The sequence below is a fragment of the Lissotriton helveticus genome, chromosome 5_1 (assembly GCF_964261635.1).
Source record: "Lissotriton helveticus chromosome 5_1, aLisHel1.1, whole genome shotgun sequence".
Taxonomy (NCBI): domain Eukaryota; kingdom Metazoa; phylum Chordata; class Amphibia; order Caudata; family Salamandridae; genus Lissotriton; species Lissotriton helveticus.
Window position 1 is genome coordinate 28,929,885 of NC_136065.1, and position 21,757 is coordinate 28,951,641.

General features: G+C 40.5%; 1 protein-coding gene across 1 annotated transcript in view; it reads right to left on the bottom strand.

Moving 5' to 3' along the window:
• LOC144752361 (butyrophilin subfamily 2 member A2-like) overlaps window positions 1–21,757 on the bottom strand; it is a 613,785-nt gene that overhangs the window by 81,033 nt on the left and 510,995 nt on the right. Inside the window, exon 17 of the mRNA XM_078640296.1 lies at window positions 261–281. Coding sequence (XP_078496422.1) covers window positions 261–281 — 21 coding nt within the window. The remainder of the gene's footprint in view (window positions 1–260; window positions 282–21,757) is intronic.

The following is a 21,757-nucleotide window of genomic DNA, read 5'->3' on the forward strand; positions in this document are numbered from 1 at the left end:
TTGTAAAAAGCCTTTTTTGTGGTTGCAAAAGGCCACATTCTGGGAATCAGACAGTTTACGATGGCAAAAAAGCTTTGTAGATTGGGCCCTTAGTCTGCCTTGTGGTTCCTTTATAGAGCAAAATATTTTTCCTAACATCATCATAAGCAAATGATGCAAGACAGGCAGTAAAATCATCAGACAAGTTGTTGAACAGAAGTACTTTACCTTAAGGAGAGTTGTGCTTGCCCTCACCCTTGTTTAAATGCAATTTCACTTACCTTTTTCCTTCTGGAGAGTGTCTGAAAGAGAGACGACAAAAGTGTTACTTGTTTTGATTTAATACTCCATTGTTTCAAACTGCAATGGCAAACTTTCAAGAGCTGTTCCACGCTTGAATATTATGACAACTGCGCTTAAATGTTATTCTCTAAACTCAAGCCGTTCACAAAAATTATTAGGTATGATGTTAAAAATGAGGAGCTTGAAAACGTCATACCACAATCAGCATTTGACATTCAGGACTAAACAGAACAAATGAATCTGAGCGCTGTACAAACACCTTTGCGCCAAAGGGTAAGGGTGTGTGCGTGAGTCTTGCATAGGTTTTGTGCTGGAAGGATAACCTTCCAATACAAAATACTATGCTTAGACTAACTTTAATGCATTTCCCATGTTGCATGTGTGCTGTACAGCACACATGTCATGGGAGGATCTTTAAGAGGAATAAAAGCATTTCTTCTTTTTAAATCCTGCAACTAAGGGGCATTATTTGTGGGTGCAAAGATCCTGTCTACTAATGTTAGTAGACACTTTTACGTTATTATTGATTCCTTATTGTCCTAACTCCCTTATGGTTTTAGACGTGTTACGCTAACTTTGCTAAAGAAGCACATGGCAAGTCTGTTGTTGAGTTTCTAAGATGGTTCCCCCAACATACTTAAGGTTTTGATATGCAATAGCAAGTTAGCTATTTCCTATCCCAGGTTAGCAGTCCGTGCGAGGCTGGAAGATAAACAGTGGCCAGCTGCAGGCCACTTCTCCCCACTATTGCCTCCAACAGAGGCTTGTGCTGCAAACTGGCTAAACGTTTGTTTTGATAGTCATGGTTTGAAGGCCCTCTTAATCTATGGTCTGATTTCTGAGTTTCTGTAGTATCGGAGTTCCGAGTTTATCTTATCCTACTTTTTATTTTGAAAACAATAACAGGATTTTCAGACATTAAAGCAAAATACGACAAGACAATCTTGGCAGCATATGTGCCAACTCCTTTATCATAGTGATGGGATCTTTTTAACATTTATAAACAACCCTGGGCAGCAGTTGCATATGCTGAAGGCATTTCTAGTATTTCTAGGCATTTGTGATTTTTCTAATTTTCAATTAAAGAAATAGAAAATACTGAAAAGGGAAAAGAATGAAAAGGTCTGAAGTCCGGAAAACACAAAATGATGGAAGTAGAAAAGCCTGAGTGTGAACTATCAAAATAATCATGACATCCCGTAATGATAATTGACATATATTTATTGACGATATTCATGATGTCATACATGAGATCAAAAATGACTGTATCCACATTTGTAAATAAAAATGTAAGCTAAAAAACTTTATATGACTGCAACCAATAAGTTATTATTTTCAAAATAGGCCTTTCTGAAGATATTCAATCTGGAGTTGAAGCATCTAATTTGAGTGAAATCCCTTGGTGTGCATCATGGATTTTTTTTGTTGCTCTGCAGAGTGGGCATTTCCTTGATCACTGGAAATAGGTCTTCTGCTCTTTTATAAAAGAGACATTGTCTAGCTAATAGCCCTCTATAGAACAAAATATAGATCCCAACATCATCTTACGCATAATTATTCTAGTCAGGCAGTAACAATCTTCAGACAAGTTGTTTAACAGAAGAAGTCTCGTCTACCTTGACTAGATTTGTGATTGCTGTCAACCTTTTATCAATGCAATTTCACATACCTTTGTCATGCTGGAGAGTTTCTGAAATAGGGGGAAACGTGTTACTTGTGCAGATTTATACTTAATTGCTCCAAATTTCAAAGGCAATGTTTTAAGAGTCATTTCACACTTGAATATTAGGACAACTGTGTTTGCATGTAATCAAGCTACAACTACACACAGAAAGTATGCGTATGATGTTAAAAATGATTTGATTAAAACCTTATCACCACAATGAGCATTTGACAGGCAACTGAACAGAACAAATGAATCTGCATTTGGAACATTACAAGACCTAAACAGTGTTCACCATCTCAGGGGCTGTGTACATTTCTTGTGTCTGTGCGCAAACTCAATTTACATGATGCATTCATAAAAGTGCATCTAGAAATATATTTTTAACAATATTATGAAAAATTGAAATATGAAAAGAGCTATACATGACATAAATAAAATACACATGGAAGCAATGATACTCGGAAATCAAAAATTAGCTGCCCTTCCCGCATTTTCCTTTCTAATTAGGGTCAACAACAGTTAACACAATACAAAAACAATTGTTGCATTTGCTCTTGTTTCCTTACTGTGGATAGGGCCATTTCTCATAATTACATGCAGGTTACTACCAACAACATTATATTTATGTCATGAAGCATTTCAGCATCCTGGGAAAATTCAACCAAAACACCAAAGGATTAATGTCTATGAACGTTTTAGGCTCTGACAGGAAGTGAGTCTGGAACAGGTCTTGTTCTGGTAGGGTACAAAATACTATCCATAGACTAACTTTATAGAAAATGTTTCCCACATTGGATATGTGCTGTACAGTACAGCACACATGCAAAGTGAGAAGCATTACAAGAAATAAAAGCATGTCTCCTTTTTAACGCCTGCTTCAAGCGGCGTTACTTTTTGGTGTAAAACCCTGTCTTCCAATGTTAGTAGATAGGTGAGGTCTTTCCTAGACAGATACACATACGAAGGTATAGATTCAGCATTTTTATTTTGTTTCATAGTCTTGCTCAGAGAGCTCTCTCTTTCCCAATGGATGTCTTCTCCTACTTAGGGTTTTCACAGATACATTGCAGTGCTCGATTCCCCTTCTGTTCTTTCCTCGCTCCACCTTGTAGTCACCGGTACTTTTTCCCAGAAACTTAGAGGATAGTTATAGGGGTTGATAACCTCGAGAAAAGCACATATCAGGTTAACTATTGATTTATTAGGGCTCCCTATTTTACCTTTAGTGCCCACCACCATGGATGTGACAAGCACAGGGCTCTATCCCTAAAGCATGCCCCCTTTCACCCAAATGGTATTTGCTGAACTGGTAGCCGCACCCCGACCACCACCTCCGTAGAGACAAGAAATGTACAAGCTGTACTGGCCTGGGGCCAAGGACCTTTCCCTGGGTCTTGGCACTGGGAACCACAGTGTCCTCCTGTCCCTCTTGGTAGGTGGATTTACTTGCCTTCGGTATATCATGTTGGTTGCGGGCCTCCTCACTACCTGAAACTGGCTAGGCATCCTCTCCTCAAGTCTCAGCAGATGGGGCGGCATCCTCTCATCCTCGGCTACTTCCTCTGGCTCCACAGGCTTAGATGGTCTGTGGAATTCCTCCGGTGTAGTCTCCTCAGTCTTCTCTCCTTCGGCTGGGCAATCCATTGCCGTACAGTCTCCTCCTTCCACACACCTTTTCCCCGCCACGTCTGGGTTGTTAGCCGTGGTACTCCTAGGCAACCTCTTGATACTGTTTGTTGCTGCTCCTCCACACTTCCGGGTCGCTGGTGTCAGCCATGATGAAATTTCAGGCTGGGGCAGTCTCCCGACTACCATAGGGCTTTGCTTCAAAAAGCATGAATGGTTGCATTGGAACACCCCTATAGAATCCATTTAGCGCCTCTTGAAAGACAGTTATGCAAAGCAGTGCGCTGCTTTGCATTACGTTTGGGCAGCGTTCCAGCACAAAGCAAGTTTTGTGCTGGAAAGTAAATAACAAAAAAAAGAAAAGAGTTTGCACTGGTCTGCGTCTATTCTGTTAGGCAAAATCAGGGCAAAATGCTCGGAAATCTTGGCCCAAGATGATATTAGCGATACCAAAGAATGATGATGGATTAAACCCAGATCAGTTGACTGGGGGTGAGTGTTTGATTTGCTCAAATGCTCCGTCCATCATCCCCTTTGGTATCGCTTTGTTCGTCCCAAGTTGGCAGGGTATGCCCATACATGGGTCTCTTGCTCACTTTGCCACTGGATTCAAGCTAGCCTGTCTTATTACGGCTGATTAGCCAGAAACCGGTCCCAGGATGCTTGTTTCCGGTCCAGGGAAGACATGCCTTGGCAGTTCGGGCTGGACTGTTCCCATGAGGCACAGGGTCAGACTGATTTGCATATTGCCATGTCTGAACTGGGGTGGTAAAGTGACCTAAAGAATGATGATGGATTAAACCCAGATCAGTTGACTGGGGGTGAGTGTTTGATTTTCTCAAATGCTCCGTCCATCATTCCCTTTGGTATTGCTAAGATGCTATTAAGCTGACTTGAACTGAAAAGAAATGCTAAAATTAAAGCTGGGATAAAAATGTCAGTCCTCTGCTCTGCTGCTAGACATCAGGCTATCTAATAAATAATAAAATTGTAAATTATCTAATAAACACAGCAGCATTATCCAAGACCCAAAAGAAGAAGTCAGATTTGGGTTTCTTATTATACTATCCTGGATGTGGGGGAGTTCAAAATCATTGTAATTAACAATACGTTCTCTAGAGATATAGCGTTCTCTGCGGCCTTTCCTCTGGTCCCAGAGTCACAGGGCACTAATTTCTCACTCCAAGTTGCAAGGACTTAGTCACTGTGCCAGTATGAAATACATGTCCATTTGGACTGCAACCCACAAATACCCCAATGAGCAATAATGCATAGGAAGTGTTTTGTTGTAATGATAAATCAGGACAGATGAGTTCAGGGAAGTAGTGGAATTCCAACCACTCTTTCATTGATGAAAATAACACTCGAAAACACTAAGAAACAGGATATATATTTTAAAATATTTATTTTAAACTACTGACCAAGCACATAAAATATGAATAGTAACATAGAATATAAAAATAAATGCAGCTTTTATTGAGTCTCTCCTGCTATTTTAGAGGTGTTATGCTAACTTTGCTAAAGCAGTATATAGGAAGACCTATTTAATTTTTACCATGGTTTACACAATATACTTGTGGTTTCTTTATGGAATAGCATGTTAGCTATTTTCTATTACAGTTTAGCAGTGTATTAGAGGATGGAACATAAACTGCAATTGTAATTGTAATTGCATTTATATAGCGCTTACTACCCCTGGCGAGGCATCAACGCGCTTTTTCAGCGAGTAGCACGGTACTCCAGAACCCATAAAGGAATTAGTGTTGAATTAGTATAGTGAAATATGAAAGTAATTTGAGTGATGCATATGTTAGTGAGTTATTTCGATTTAGAAGTATAGCGGAGGGATATAAGATGGAGAAAGGTGAGCATTTATATAGGGTTTGTTACCCCTGATGGGGGTGTTATAACACTTTTTTGGCGAGTAGCATGCTTCTCCGGAACAAAATAAAGGATTAGTGTTGAATTAGTATAGTGAAATTTGAAAGAGATTTGAGTGGTGGATATTAGTCAGTTATTTAGATTGAGAATGATAGTGGAGGGATAAAAGAGGGAAAAGGGTTTGCATTTATATAGTGCTTGCTACCCCTGAAGAGGTGTTAAAACACTTTTTCTGTGAGTAACACAGTTCTTTGGTACCCATAAAGGATAAGTGGTGAATTAGTATAGCAAAATGTGAAAATAATCTGAAAAGCGGACATGTTCGTTTGTTTTTTTTGGATTGAGGAGGATAGTGGAGGAATAGAAGAGAGAAGGAAGGATACCTATTTTTTTGTAGGTCATAGTTGTAGGAGGAGGCTTGGGATGAGTAAAAGGGGTGTGGAGGGAAGAGTTTAAAAAGGCTTGTTTTGGGGGCTCAGTATAGTAAAAGAGGTATGCGACGATGCAGGGAGGTAGAGAATGGAAGAGTCCTGAAAGGGTTATTTTGGGGATCATAGTAGTGGTATGGGTTTGGAATGATTGGAAGAGTGGAGGAGGAGGATATATAGTAATAGAGGTATAGGGTGAAAAATAGGGTAGTGCATTGAAAAGAGTATTAGAAAGAGGTTTGAGATGAGTTAGTGAGTTGAGGTATAGGATATATTGTAATAGAGTAGTGCTGTGGATATGCTGAATTAGCAAAATAGTAATACATATATAGATTCAAGTACATGGAAGGTATATAGATGCATAAAGGAAGTAAATATATGTAGATAAAAGATGCAATGAATAAAATCTGGCCTTTAAGTATTAATGTATTGAAAAAATAAAACATTTAATGCATAATTTTTCCACATGTTGATACAAAGCAATACACATACATACCTATGTACATATGTATGTAAAAATAAATGCTTATATACAGAGGGATATGTGGTTTATTATGTTTGCATATGGGGCTTATGTGGGAAAGAGCCAATTTTTTAGTAGTTTTCTGAAGATAAGGTGGTCGTCTGTGGATCTTTTTTTGGGGGTAAATAGTTCCATAGCTTGGCTGCCTCTACAGAGAAGGCTGAGCCACCCATGTTTTTTTTCTTGTATCTTGGGATTTTGAGGCAAGGTGCCATTCAAGATCGGAGGTTCCTTTACTGAATGTATTTGGTGATTTTATTCCTGATGAAGAGTGGTCACATTCCATGTATCGCTTTGTGGGTGATACAAAGCAGCTTGAACATGGATCTTCTGACAACCACTAAACAATGCAGGTCTTTCAAGGCAGGGGAGATGTGGTCTTGTGGTTTGATATGTAAAAGTAGTCTGGCAGCTAATTTCTGAATCCATTGTTCTCTTTTTATGGTAGTTAAAGGTGAACCGTGGTAGAGGCTAGTGGTGTAATCGATTTTAGACAGAACAAGAGAGTTGGTAGCTTGGACCTTGGGTGGAAATCCCAAATGGGGGAAGAATCATTGCAGTGTTTTTATAGTAGCAAAGCTAGATCTTGCTCGTTTGTTCACTTGGGCATTCATTAATAGCTTGGAGTCCGTGGTCATTCGGGGTAAGTAAGTAAGTAAGTACATTTTATTTGATTCAGACCTCAACTGAGATCAACAAATACAGAAATAAAATTGTTATCATTGAATTTAAAATGATTAGATGATAAAACCCTTGCTTTTAAAACACACTATAAAATGGAGCAGTAACAATATTCTATTGCCAACCCATACAGCATTTTCCATTAAAACACACTAAAAAATCGAGCAGTTACAATGTTCTATCGCCTACCCATACAACACAAATTAAGATAAAAACTTCTGATTAACTTTAAAACAGCTTCAGAAAACTTAAACTTTAAAAAAACTTATACAGGTTATGACATATAAATGCATTGACTGGAGAGTTACACAACATAATTAAATCTTGGGCCAAAAGTGCATTATACTTTAATTTAATTGGAATTATATATTCGACGTCGTGCCGCTACTATACTCGCATTGAAACAGATTAGTAAAATGTGTAGCAAGACTTGTCGCCATCTTTACATAAAACACATATGCCTCTGGGATTATTTGTACCTTCCCAGCTAGCTAAGAATGTTGCTAGGGGGAGTATACCCAAATGTAAGAATATGCTACAGCGCCTTACCCCGTGCTCTATTTGAAAACGTAAATAGGGAGCTTAGGTTTTAAATTCTATATTTTCTGCAAACACTTTATAATGCTTCAGTTGAATACAATGCTCTTTATCTAATTCATAACTCATTCTAGGGGCCCAAGGTTTTAAAAACAATTTCAAATGTGCTGGAGACCATTCCTGTCAAAGTGCAACAGTGCATTGAGAAACCTAACAGGCTTTTTCCAAATTCCTATTAAAAGTATACCCAGACGCTTCCTCTCTAAAAGTCTCCAGTTTTAACAGATGCCTTAAGGTGTCTGGCTCTGCATAAGTTGTACGCCCACCTGATGATATTTGCAATTACTCTAGCAGAGATTCCAATTACCGATAGCTCGAGACGTAGTTCTTGGATTGGTACAGAATGCAACACATTTTCGGAGTATGGTTCCTTCCTTTACTTTTATAGATTGCCATGTTTTAAGTTGTGAGAATTCCATGGCAAATTATAGAATCGGAGGAATTTTCATACCATGTTCCTCCAGCCTTTGGTGTGAAATGTCTGTTTCCCGTAGAGAGATACAATCTCTGTAGAGCCCCAACATGGGATTCTGCCTTCAGACTTAACCCCGTCCATGCTCATGACGAGCTCAGCTCGTCATGCAGTACACTGCTTGTGTGCTCATGACGAGCTGAGCTCGTCATGAACAATGGAATTCAAGGATCTGCAGCACAGAGGTTGAATTGCTGTAGCATTGATAGTGTTAAGTGTTGGAGGTGGGCTGTATCTTGTAAATTAGAGGTAAAAATACGGCCCAGATAAACATACTCTTTTATTTTCTCGATCGGTTCGCCTCCTAACGGCCATGTATAAGATAAAGCCTTCCTCTTGCCACTGAAAGGGAGTGCTTTAGTTTTAGTAATGTTTGGCACCAGAAAATGTTCGATTGTATAAAGATTTAATTCATTCAGGGTTATTTGCAAACCTATCGGGGTATGGTCAAGTATAACGATATCATCGGCATACATTAAACAGAGTTTTTCAACATGTGCTAATTTAGGTGGGTAATTTTTAATTAGAGAAAGACGCCCTGGTAGATCGCTTATATAGATGGAGAATTATTATTGGAGCTAGTAAGCATCCCTGTTTCAGCTGTTCCGTGAAGGGATAGGATTAGTTAGACCTTTTTCTCTCCCCATTTGAACACTGCACCATGTTGTTATGTTATGTTATGTTAATACTGCTCTTTTTGAGCGCACGGCTACCCAGGACGGGTGTCCCGGCGCTTTAGCAAAGAGGCCTGAACATAACCAAGAAAACCCAGAAGCGGATACACTATCGACGCACAGGTTATGCAGAGAAAAGGACGGTCTTCAGCTCCTTCCTAAAGGCCAGAAGATTGTTAGCCTTGCGAAGTGAGAGAGGGAGCTCATTCCAGAAACGGGCTGCCATGAACTGGAAAGACCGGCCTCCCATCCGCACTCGTTTGATCACTGGCACCTCCACCTTAGCCAGGTCGGCAGATCTCAATTTCCTCCGGGGAACGTAGAAAGCAATACGCTTCCTGAGGTAAGCCGGGCCCGTAAAGTGGAGGGCTTTAAACGCCAGCGTGAGGATTTTAAACCTGATTCTGCAAGGCATTGATAGCCAATGCAGCCTGCCACGCAGCAGAGAGGCGCTGACTCTCCGTGGAAGGCCAGAAATTGCCCTGGCCGCTGAATTTTGGACAGTTTGTAATCTGGACACCAGATATTTAGGCAGTCCGGCAAGAAGTGCGTTAGCATAATCTAAACGCGATCCCACAAGCGCTTGAACAACATTCTTGCGGTATTGTAGGGAGAGCAGTGGGAGAAATTTTCTCACCATTTTAAGAATGCCGGAGCATTTCCCCGCTAAACCCGTAATTTGTGGACGAAAAGAGAGACTGTCGTCAAACACAACTCCCAGATTTTTTACTTGGGAGGAAGGTTTCTCTGGAGGAAACATGTCAGGGGGCCACCACGACTTCCATCCAGGGTCAGGGGCACAGCCGAAAAAGAGCAGCTCGGACTTATCCGAGTTGCATTTCAGGCTCTGGTCCTGAAACCATGCAAAGACTGCACTCAAACAGTCTCTGATTCTGCCGCCGTCAAAAACCTCTCCCTTCCTGCAGGTAAACAGGAGCTGGGTGTCGTCAGCGTATGAAATGACCCGGGCTCCAAATGCCTCCGCGACCTTCGCCAAAGGGGCCATATAAATGTTAAAAATGGTGGGGCTCAGGATAGATCCTTGAGGCACCCCCACCTCTAGCGAAGGCATTTCCGCGGAGAACGGTGGAGCCCAGATCACCTGTCGACGGTCGGCTAAGAACGATTGGAACCAATCCAACACCGTCCCCCGCAGTCCTACCTCCTTGAGTCTTAAAAGGAGGCCTGCGTGTGGGACGGTGTCGAATGCCGCCGTCAGGTCCAGCAAGACCAACATAGCCTTTCCCCCAAGATCAAGCGTCTCCCTGATGGCGTCGGTCACCTCCACAAGAGCTGTCTCCGTGCTATAATTGGCACGGAAGCCAGATTGGGAGTCATGCAGCAGTTTGTTATTCTCAATAAAGGTGGTAAGAGTATGCTGAACATGTTTCTCCGCCACCTTCGCCAGAGCAGGGAGGAGGGAGATTGGTCTATAGTTGGCCAGCTGCAAGGGGTCAAGCAGAGGTTTTTTGATCAGCGGGAGAATGTTGATTTGTGAAGGGAGATTATTATTGTTAAGAGCTCTATAGGGATCCCAAGTTTTCGCCAATTTTCTCCTTAGAGTCTGTCTATCTACGCTATCGAAAGCAGTTGAAAAATCAATAAAAGCACAATATAAAATTTGAGCTTTTACCATAACAAACTTATCAAGCACTGTTTGGAACACAGCAATATTGTCCAATGTAGAATACTTTGGGCGAAACCCAGCCTGATACAAAGGGATCACTTTTCTCAAAAAAGCACAGTCTTTTAAGTGTTCCAAAATGCAAGAAGGGAAGATCTTACCAGTGGCGTAGAGGAGGGCTATTTGTCTATAGTTTGCAGGGTTCGTTCTTGCGCCTTTTTTAAAAAGAGGAACCAACACACTCCCCCGTCAAGACTCTGGAACTTTTCCACTTTTCTGGCAATGTTGGAAGAGTGGGGCTTAGAATTCACCCCAGTCAGCAGCGTTTTTTTTGTAGAACTTTAATCGGGATCTTATCTGGTCCCATCGTTGCTGAACACTTGGCTGAGGATATTAGAGTAGAGATTTGTGCGGCAGAAATTTTCATTGGTTCATGTTCTGAATGGTTCTTCAGTGATTGATGCAGTCTGGGGAAGATGGAATACTGATGATTAGATTTATAAAGCCTTTGAATATACTTTTCCCAGTCAGATGATGATACTGGGTTTGCTTGAGCAGTTTTCCGTATCCCCATCTGTGCAGAGATTATGTTCCAGAAAGATTTATTATTGTAATGTTTTATTGCTAATTGGATATTGACCCAATCTCAATCTCTTAGAGCTTGTCTTTCTTTCTCCTTTTTCCATTGGTGCAGTTTTCAGTTTTCTTATTTCTCCTTGTCTTATTGCACAGAAAGAGTGAAAATGAATTCTAGTCAATTTATTGAGATGTCGAGAATTATTATCCACATTTTTTCCCATTTTACATGTTTTAACGTTTTCGCGTCCTGCATTGTCTCCTTGTAGAGAGGCAACTACCAACTGTATAGTAGCCTCAAATCTGTTTATAGGATTGCCTACTTTACTTACAGATGTTAACAGATCGTGGGAGATTATATGATTTATTTTACTTATTGTTTTGGAATTTCAGTGAATCCTTCCAGTTTTGTGATCTACGACTGCCCGCCCTTCGTAAGAACGTAGTGACCACAGAGAAGTATGCTGAGTTTAAATGTCAATTTCTACAGAGAGTGCTGCGTGATCACTTTCATGGTTATATTGAGTAGAAAGCGATTGAATCTTCGGAAATAGACCTAAACTACAGATAAAATAATCTATGATTGAGGACTTGGTTGGGCCCAGTCTGGTGTATGCGCACCCCCCCAAACTAGCTGACAAGAGGCTCACATGCCTGATGTATGCGGATGACGTCATACTTATGAGCCACACAAAAGTGGGCTTGCAACGCTTAATGAAAAGGACCTATACCTATTCTAAAGAAAACAGAATGGTTATAAACGAGACCAAAACTAAGATTATGTTAATAGCCAAAAATGTTAAGCTGAAATACAAAAGCCAATGGTTCATGGATAAAATCAAACTTGAACAAGTAGAGGCCTATAAGTACCTGGGCGTATTATTTGACTCAAGGGGTAACTACCAGTTACATAAAAGTGACACTCAAAGAAAAGCGAACTCACTAGCGGCCGCATTTAGAACTGTGCAGAAATCGCTTCCCTCTTTGTCTTATGGTCCTCTCTTGAGCATTGTCGGTGCAAAACTCCTACCCACCATCGCTTATGGTAGCGAAGCCTTAATGGGTAAAGACAGTGATATTTTGAACAAAATTATAACCAAAACATACCGAGTGGTATTCCACCTCCCAGTGAACGCTTCCCCGGAGCAAGTAAGGTTGGAGTTTGGTTTAACCAATCAACAATATGCAAGGCAAGCCAATTTTATAAAAGTCTGGAATCAAATAAAAAGCGACCAACAAAATGAGATATCGCTGTTCTTATGGAAAGAAATAAAGAAGGATACTACCTCCTCTGCAGCTCTATATCTTAGAGATTCAATTAACGAGTTTGGGGTTACGACTATATGGGTAACGAATATAACCAAGACATCATTCAAGAAAATCATTAACAAAACCGCAGCACACTTATCCATAGTAAAGGATAAAGCTACCCTTACAAAGAGGAAACACGCTTGGATGGTGCTAAATGGTTACAATAAGCAGGAGATACAACAATATCTAATTACTCCGTGGACGCAAAAAAACAAGCAGATCCTCCTCAATGCGAGATTCGGAGCCATGTCAGGGCTTTGCCATCTTCCCCCATGGGAATTTCAAGTAACCCAAACGAAATGCAGACTGTGCAATAGGGGTGAGGAAGATATTCAACATCTTTTGTGTATTTGCCCCGACCTATTCCAAGAGAGAAAAACATTGCTAAAAGCTCATTTCAAGTCACGCGATATACGGTCATGTAGGCAGGCCGTGATGAAATATATGATCTCAAATGATATCATTTTAAACTCCGCCTTTGTAAAGTTCCTACTGCTTGCCAAAAAGAAACTCAGAGATGTAGCTATTACAAATATTTAATGGGTGGTAAAGACTATGCAACGTCATTTTACATGATTTTAATCTGGAATTTAACTCTTAAATTCTTCTTTTAATTCAAAATGTTGTAAGATTTTAAATAATCATCATAATAAACTACCTTTACCTTTACCTTTACCTTACCAGTCTGGTGTATGCTGCCGGAATATCACCATCTATTCTCCTGCCGATTATAATGCCGTTAAATGCTTCTATGGATGACAAAAGCATTTTCCCTCTTTTATCTCATTTTATTTTATCAGGGAAGATGGGAGTAGGTATTGAGCAGGCTACTTCTTGTGGAGGTATCCCCCTCTTATTGATTAGTGTATTTGAAATCTTTCCATTAAAGTCCCCAGCCATTATCATCATAGGATATCCCCTTACTTCTAGGATTGATTCGATTTTCTTAAATACTTTAGTCAAGATATGGTCTTTTGTGGTTCCTGGTGGGAAATATATATTAAAAAGTGAGAGAGTAGATGAAGGCTCCATTCTTTCTTTCCGGCACATTTGGGAGCGAAAGCTCAATTTCCTCCTGGTCCCAGTCTATCTCTTATCACAGTAGGATTGCTAGGCCTCCTATAGCATGGCCTCTGCTGCTTTAACAAACACAAAGTATTCTTTTTGAGCGAAAGTCGTCAAGGACCATGGGGCACATGCATCAATATTGCTTTTTGCGATTCCTTAATTGCGAAAAATAAGGAATCGCAATTAAGGAATTGCAAACTGCAATGCATCAAGAAATCGCTAAAAAAATAGCGATTTCTTAAAATTCCTTAATTGCGATTCTCTAATTGAGAATAGCAATTAAGGAATACCTCCCCATTCACTCCTATGGGCCTAGAGGCCCATAGGAAAGAATGGGAAGACATTCTCAATTTGCGATTCTCCATTAGAGAATCGCAAATTGAGAATGCAATTTCAAGGGTGCAGGGGTGTCCAAAGGACACCCTGTTGCACCCCTGAAATCTGCCTATAAGTACATCTTGCGCACACACATGCCCCAAGGGCATGTGTGTGTGTAAAATGGAACTTTGAAAAATGCACTTTAGTGCATTTTTCAACGTTTTCGCAAATTACCATGAAGGTCAACTTCATGGTAATTTGCTCCCCTTAGTAGCGAAATCGCTAATTTTTTAAGTTTGATGCATTGCATTTAAGGAATCTCAATGTGAGATTCCTTAAATTGCGAAAAGTACAAAAATGATGATGCATCCCAAAAGCTGAAATTGCATTCTCAAACGGCCGAATTTTGCGATTCGCACCATTTGCGAATGCAATTTACAATGATGCATGTGCCCCCATGTCTCTTGCAGTAACACAATAGAGGGTGAATATTCCAAAATAGAGGGCATTTTGTTAGTATTTTTTCCCGCGATGTTCCATGTTACTATTGAGTATGTCTTGCTAAAAAGGCAATTTCAAATCCTTGCCCAGCTTATTCCTGTTCAGAGATCCCGCTATCCAGGCCCAGGAATTTTCATCCGGTATCTGCTTTTGCCTCGAGTCAGATCCATTCCAGAATCGCCGTACTCCATCTTTTATACAAATCTGCAGAGGGATGTCTTGTGCGTTTTTCATTTTGTTACTTTCCATGCTCAGCTGGTTAAGATTATTGTTGGTGATGTCTATTATTTCTTTAACATCCCTCATCTGGTCACATGCGGAGCTGGCCTTTTTTTTTAAGTTTGATTTTATTGAAGGTAAAAGAAAGGGGGGAGGGGGGGAGAGAGGAAGAAACAGGAAGAAGGATATGACAATAATTTACAACTTAAGGGAAACATTACAATAGCTATTACAATAAAAACTCATAAAAGGCAGGTAAAATGAGCATGAAATGACATGAGCAAAAGTATAGAAGAAAAGCAAATGCACTATATGATAATAATGAGCTGGCCTTTTTAACCATGGCAAAAATCAAAACCGTTTTTATGAAGAATGTCTTGTTCTTTAATTATAATAGCTGGTACTACTTTTGACCAGAACTCTACGGGAGTCACTGAACAGATCATTTTGTCAGGGAATGAGTCTAATTTTACTTCTCCTGTAGTTAAAGATTGGAGTAGTCTAATCTTACGTAACAGTTCTACTATTCTCCCTCGGTTTAATGGACAATTGCCACTAAGAAATATCTCTGTAAATTCTAAAAGGTTTGAGATTGGGCTTTCGGAATTATCCTGGAGGTCCTGATAGGTACATTTATCTTCTGTAAAACGTTCATTTGTTTTTAAGAATTTTGAAGAGAAATTTGGTGCTAACGGATCTAAGACTTTTCTGTCTTTTTTCTTTTCAAAGAGAGGAATTTTTGGCGGTGGCTGCAGACTGATATTTAGGGGTCCATTACTACTGACCTTGACTTGATTGATTTCTTCCCCTACTTGTTCTATTGGGCTCGCTTGGAGAAATATACTTTTCGCTGAGCACTTTTCGATATTCTCCGTTTAGCTCTTTTCTTTGCTGGCTTCTTCTTATTATTTTGCCCAAACTTATATTTCTCTTTTTTATAAGGCATTCTTGCAGGTTCCAATTGAGATGATTTGTTCCCGATCGGCTCTTTCCCTGAGTCTCTCCTGTCAATTATTTGAGATTGGGAGAGGCCAGTTTTTCGTTCTTTTACATGAAAAATTGGGAATAAGTGTATGGGGTTTTGAATGGTTTTCCCCTTGACACTTCCTGGGCAAGGATCTTTAAATAATTTTCGAAGGAAGTAAATTTCACCACCACTCAGGAGATTAGTTTTATGTTTCTGTTGTATTTGATTTTTTCCATCTGAGTTTCCTCCTGCTTTGCTTTGATTTCTTGCGGTGGGGAAATGCTGGTGACTGAGGGTTTTACAGGACACTGCATCATACTCTAAAATAACAGATTGCGAGTGTGTCGATTGAACAGGTTGATTTGGTTGAGCCGATTGTTTTTTCCTTTTTTTATCTACGAGATATTGAAGGATTCCAGTTTGAGTTTCCAGAATCTGAACCGAATTTTCCAAGTTCTTTTCCAAGAGTTTTAATATAGAATCCATGATTCTATGCAGTGACAGAATAGTGCTTGATACGAGATCTTGTCTGTTTACTGATTGCGGCATAATAAACGACAGGAACTCAGAAGATTATGAGAAATTATGTTCTGGCTCTAGCAAGTTGCTCGATGTGCTAGATAATATAAAGACTGGTTGTGTAGTGTAGTTCCTATATCCCTTATAGGTTCTGCGCATTGAAATAACATACACGATAGGCTTGGCATAGGACTGAGGTCTGTATGCCCCTATTATGTATATTAAACTTAATTACTGTGTACCAGCTAGCTCAGAGGCCACTAGAAACTTCCTGAAGACAAGAAGGGAATAGCTTCTGGCAACCACATAACATAAAACCCACATCCCTCAGGATCCTGGAAACAATATACTACTTTTCATTCAGTCACTCATCTCAGAGAAGTACATAGAAGAAACAGTCGGTGTGTTTACAATGAAATGCATTGCACAGTTGTTCTTCTAGTACTGGTTATATATGCTGCGACAACTGTTGGACAGTAGCAGAGAATTATGGCCAGCAGTGCAGTTAAATAAAAAGGCTTTGTATAGTTCTACCATTTTGCAATAGTAATGAACACATACATGAAATACAGAATGCATTAAGATAAAGCCTATAGCCCTATGATGCCTAACTAGATGTACCTAAGTGTACCTAGCATGTGTGTAGGTCTTAGAGAGCCAAGAATCCCCCTAGGAGTTAGTCTAACCCCTTTACCTTAGTGGGACTTCATCCTGATCTTGAGCTGGACACCCACAGATGGGTGATGGACTTCTGCCAGCTGGAGCTGTGGCATGACGCAGGTTGCAGCGCCTCGGGCAGAGTGTCGGCCTGGAAGTCTCTGTCTCCTCTCGTTTGCTTGGGCAAAGGGAGGTATACTTATACTGGATAGGTGTCTTGGATTGACGTAATGTTGGTCAGAGGAAGATGTGTTCTTGGTCTATTTCCAAGAATTTGTTGTGACGTAGGTTAGTCACTGTTGGACATGGAGATTACGTATTTAGGATGGACCGTCTTCTGTGCACAGAGCACACAGTGATCAGGTAAGGGGACAGCCTCTCTGTTGCTCGTTATTGTGAAATGAGGGCTAATCTAGGTCAAAGGGCCTGCCTGTCTCTGAAAGGGCCTGCTTGTCTCTGTGACACAAAGGATTCGTGCCTCTGAGACAGTACCTATGTTAAGGCCTCAGTTTCATTCATAACAGTTGTTTTTGAGCATCTTTTATATCAAGATGAGTAGGTGAAATAAGAGTGAAGTCTGTTGCTGCAATTTGTCCAAGGCCTTCCTGGATTTCGGTTTTAGCAAATATCGCTGGGAGTTCTTTCATAAGCGGAAGATTTTCAGTCTCTTTAAACTTCTGGGACATTGTTAAATCATGAATTTTCGAGGGGTCCAATGGTTGAGCATTTAGGAGAGCTACATCCTTGAAAAGAAGGGGGTTGGAGGCAGAGCCCTCTTTTCTTGCACCAACTTCTTCTTTAACTGTGAGTGCAAGTTGCTCTGACTGATTCTCTTGAGGAGACTTTTTAGGGGAATCTGTAGTTATTTAGTTAAGGGTGTTTCCAAATGAGGTCGCACACTGCTTTCAAGACTCAGGTAGAAGCACACCCGCTGATACCTACTACATCGACCATCATGCTCGGGGGTCACACGCTGATGGGACGAGCAGTGTGCGACCTCATTTGGAAATAGTAGTTATAGGTGTTGTTGTAGGCGAGAAGAAATTTGTTACTAAATATTTCTCTGTCAGTACCGGTGCTCTGTTTTGAGACGTTATACAGGTGCTCTTATAGTTAACTGGAGCTCGTGCTGTGCCCACTTTTTTCATATGTATAGTGCGGGACCGTAATCGTTTATAGGCCATACTGCTTTATCATTGAGTGGGGCGCATTTCTCACGAGAAATGCGCATGCGCGGGCGGCCGCGCATGCGCATTAGTATCCAAGATGGTGGCGCGGTTACCAGAGGGAGCCCCAGAGACGCAGCCGACAAGGTAAGTGGTGTTTATTCTTTTTAAAAACATTATTTAAGTATTTAGGGAGGGCAGGAGGGAGGCGGGTAGTATTTAGCGAGGGCGCGAGGGAGGCAGGTGGCGCGTAGTGGGGCTACGCGAAGTGCGTAGGTGGACGTAGTTTCTGGTCCACTTCGCGTAGCTTCGCATAGCCCCACTACGCCTACTACGCCCAGGGTTACTGATCACTTGTGCCTCTGGAAGTGAGCAGGATGGCAATTGAGACACTATAGCTAATTTGTCCTGGGCTTATTGGTACTAAGGTGGTAGGATGACTCAGTTCCTACCTACTAAGGATCCATGGTTCCAAGCATAGTTCTGCGACTCTGCAGAATCCCTGCAACAGGATGAGTGTATTTGAGTCTTAATGTTATGTCAGTAAACCTGTGAGGAGGTTTTCAATTCCATTCAGTTTATTAAAGTTTTGGAACTCCAATAAGGTCCACTTAAAAATATACATACCAATGAATACATAAAGAGCAATAAATCCATGTGATAATGCAGTAATGACAAGGTAGTCTGATTAAAACATTTTCAACATAGAGCAGTTTCAGGGGATACAATTTTTGAATTTAGCGGCCAACAATGAGGAAACAGGGCATAACCTGAGTAGTGCAAATAACAATTAGAAAGCAACCGAGACAACATAGAGCACTTTCTTGAAGCAAAGTTTGGAATTAGCAGCCAACAATAGGAGAACAGGGCATATCCTGAACTGTGCAAAGAGCCAATAGAAAGCAACTGGATCATGTGCAAGTTTACAATCTAAGGTTCAAAATTAAATAAGCAAAAGCCTTTAAAATAGAAGACAGAACAATGCGAAATACATTCATAATTAAGAGAGGATATAACGACTACAAAGAGGGTCAACGGTTCAGAAATTATATCCCGCTTGGAAAATATACAATTAAAATATGTACATAAATTCCTTTAAAACGTTAAGCAAATTTACACAATGCTTTATTTTTGGGATTAAAAAAAAAGTTGCGAGCTGAAGCTACATCCTTAAAACCATTTTGTAAAAACATCGGCCTAAGCCAGCGACGACGATGAAAGCCCAGTGCCGGACAAACGAACAAAACATGATCTAAGTTCTGGATGCTCAGTTCACCAATTTTTTTTTCTCCATTTTTCGAATTCTGGGACCAATGGGCTGTTAAATTATTTAGAGGTAAGAGATTTATTTCAAATAAGGAGAGCCACCGTCTTGTTCCATGATTTAAGTTCCAAGTTAAATATTTCTGGGGAAGTTTCGGAGAATTAGTCCTTGCTATTACTTAGCATAAAATAAAACTCTGGAAATGCCTTGAATAAGATGTGCTTATCAGTCCAAATTCTGATCTAAAAGCAGCTGAATGTATTAAAATTACAAAATTTACGTACAATCTGGCCTTCTATCTTCTCTAAAAACTCCAACCCTTTATAGAGATTGATTCAATAGCATAGAGTAAGGTTGATGGAATTTCTGCTTTCAACACTGTCAATAGATGTAAAAATGCCTTCTACCCATTGTACTGTAAAAAATGCGCAAAGCAGTAGCGTGGCACATAACTTTACTGGAGCTGTGTTCGATATGAAGTTTATTCTTCGTATTGCTTGAAATTATTTTCCCTAGATATAAATATGAATCAACCACCTCTAACTTTTCAAGACCAATATGCCAATTAAATGTACTTAATTTTCTGCTTCTGTCACTTTTCATGATATAAATTTTACTTTTGGAAACTTGGATCTTCCAAAAATGAGCTGTCGTAGAGTTCTGTAATGATGACAACTTTTTGTTTAGCTCTATAGGAGTAAGATCCATCACTACTATATTGTCTGTATAAAGGTGACATGCGAAAGGACGGCTACCTATCTTTGGAGCATCGCCCTCTCGCTGAGAAAGACAGTCGAGTAAATCTGCTAAATATAAGGAAAATAGTAGCGGGGCTAATAAAAAACCTTGTTCAAACCATTTCCTATTCGTATTACAGATGTTAATCCTTGGTTTCCTCCCATTAATACCTGACACCAGGTTTAAGAATGTAATGTGATGATTAAGGACAACAGGGGAGCAGGCAATCCCATAATTTGTAGTTTTCTCCAAAGAAGTGGCGGTCTACCTTATCAAAGGCCGTAGAAAAATCTATGAAGGCCATGTAAACATTTGATTTGCGAGATAGCGTATATTTCTCCATGGGTATATTATCCAGGGTGGAATGATTTTTTCTAAAACCCTGTTCTATAGGGAGGACCTTATTCTCCATGACCCATTATGTGAGATGATCGAGAATACTGCGTGCAAATATTTTTCCCACTGCATCTAATAAAGCTATTTGTATGCAATAGCCCGTATAAATTCTAGGGCCCTTTTTGTGTAAGGGGATTAAAATACGTCCAGACCATGACGGCAATGAGAAAAACAGAAGTTAAACAGAGGGACTCAAAACGTGGCCCACAAAAGTGGTTCCTTTTTAATTATCGTCATCGGTATTTTATCCGGACCCATTGCTCCTGACGATCTCATTTTTTATAATAAATCCAACTATGTCACTCACTGAGTGTACATAGTTGGATATATGAGTTTCCAAAGGGTCATGGGCAGCGGGGAAGAAACTAGGGGAGTTAGTGTTTGCTGCGTAGAGTTCTACCAACAGGAATGGGGAGGGATTTTACTCTTACACCGCAGCAGTCAGCAATTACTTCCCAAAATGTTTTGGAGTTGTTTTTGGAGGCTGCCTCTTTAACTGCAGCCATGCACGCCTTTCACCAAATTATAGACTGAGGCTTATACATTTCAATTTCCTAGATAGAATATACCGGACTCCGGCTCAGTTACAGCAAATGGGTATTCACCCTGTTAATAGTTGTTGGAGATGCGAAGCACAAAATGCAACATTTATTCATCTGGCGTGGTACTGCAGGCCAGTATCACAATTTTGGGAGGAAGTGGGTGGACATATTGGGAACATCACGGAAAACCAGATGCAACTTACAACACTAGTGGCACTGCTGGGCTTCGTGAAAAATACACCAAGGGGGATTTGCAAACTCACAGCCATGCTGCTGCTATAGGCTAAACGCCAAGCGGCCATACATTGGAAGGCGCGTCATCCCCCAACGATAGCAGGCTGGCTACGAGTGGCAACTTATTGTAAAGACCAACTGACTAATTACTGGGAGCTCGTGCCTAGTAGATCCAGGCCGGTAGACATTTGGGGGCCTCTTGTGGCCTGGCTGGGATCAGGGGGTTGAGACCTGCAGGCGAACACACAAACTGTAGGCCTTAGATGGCGCGGTAGAACAGGGTAGGGGTAATTTGGCTGGATGCAGGGGTAACAGGAATGATGCTAAGATGAAAGACCACAGAAAGTTGCGGTGGCTGAGACAGAGTGCTAGTAAGCTACGGATGTCACATGTTACCCACTCATTAAAGTATGTATTATTAATTTTGTATTCTTTAGACAGGGCAGGCGGGAGGAGGGACAATACTTGCAATTTGTGTACTGTTGTGGAACGTTAAACTTAGGTTCATAACTTTATCTGATTTGCTTTCTCCATAAGTTTACAATTCACAGTAACAATATTCAAATTCGCTGCCGATCCCCCAGGATGTCGGCATTACAGCTGTGTTTCTAATTGGTAACCATAATGAATATGCTGCCGTCCCCAGGGTTGTAGGCAAAAAGCTGTGTAGCTGTTCTAACTGCATAATATTTAAAAAAAAAAAAACTGCAGCCATGCACCATCTTCCTTTAATTGCTTCAGAGAGCGTTTTTTCTTCTGCCTTTTCCTCTTCAATAAGTTGATTAAATCACTATGTTCATTAGAAAAGTTCAGCCACCGGGCCCTCA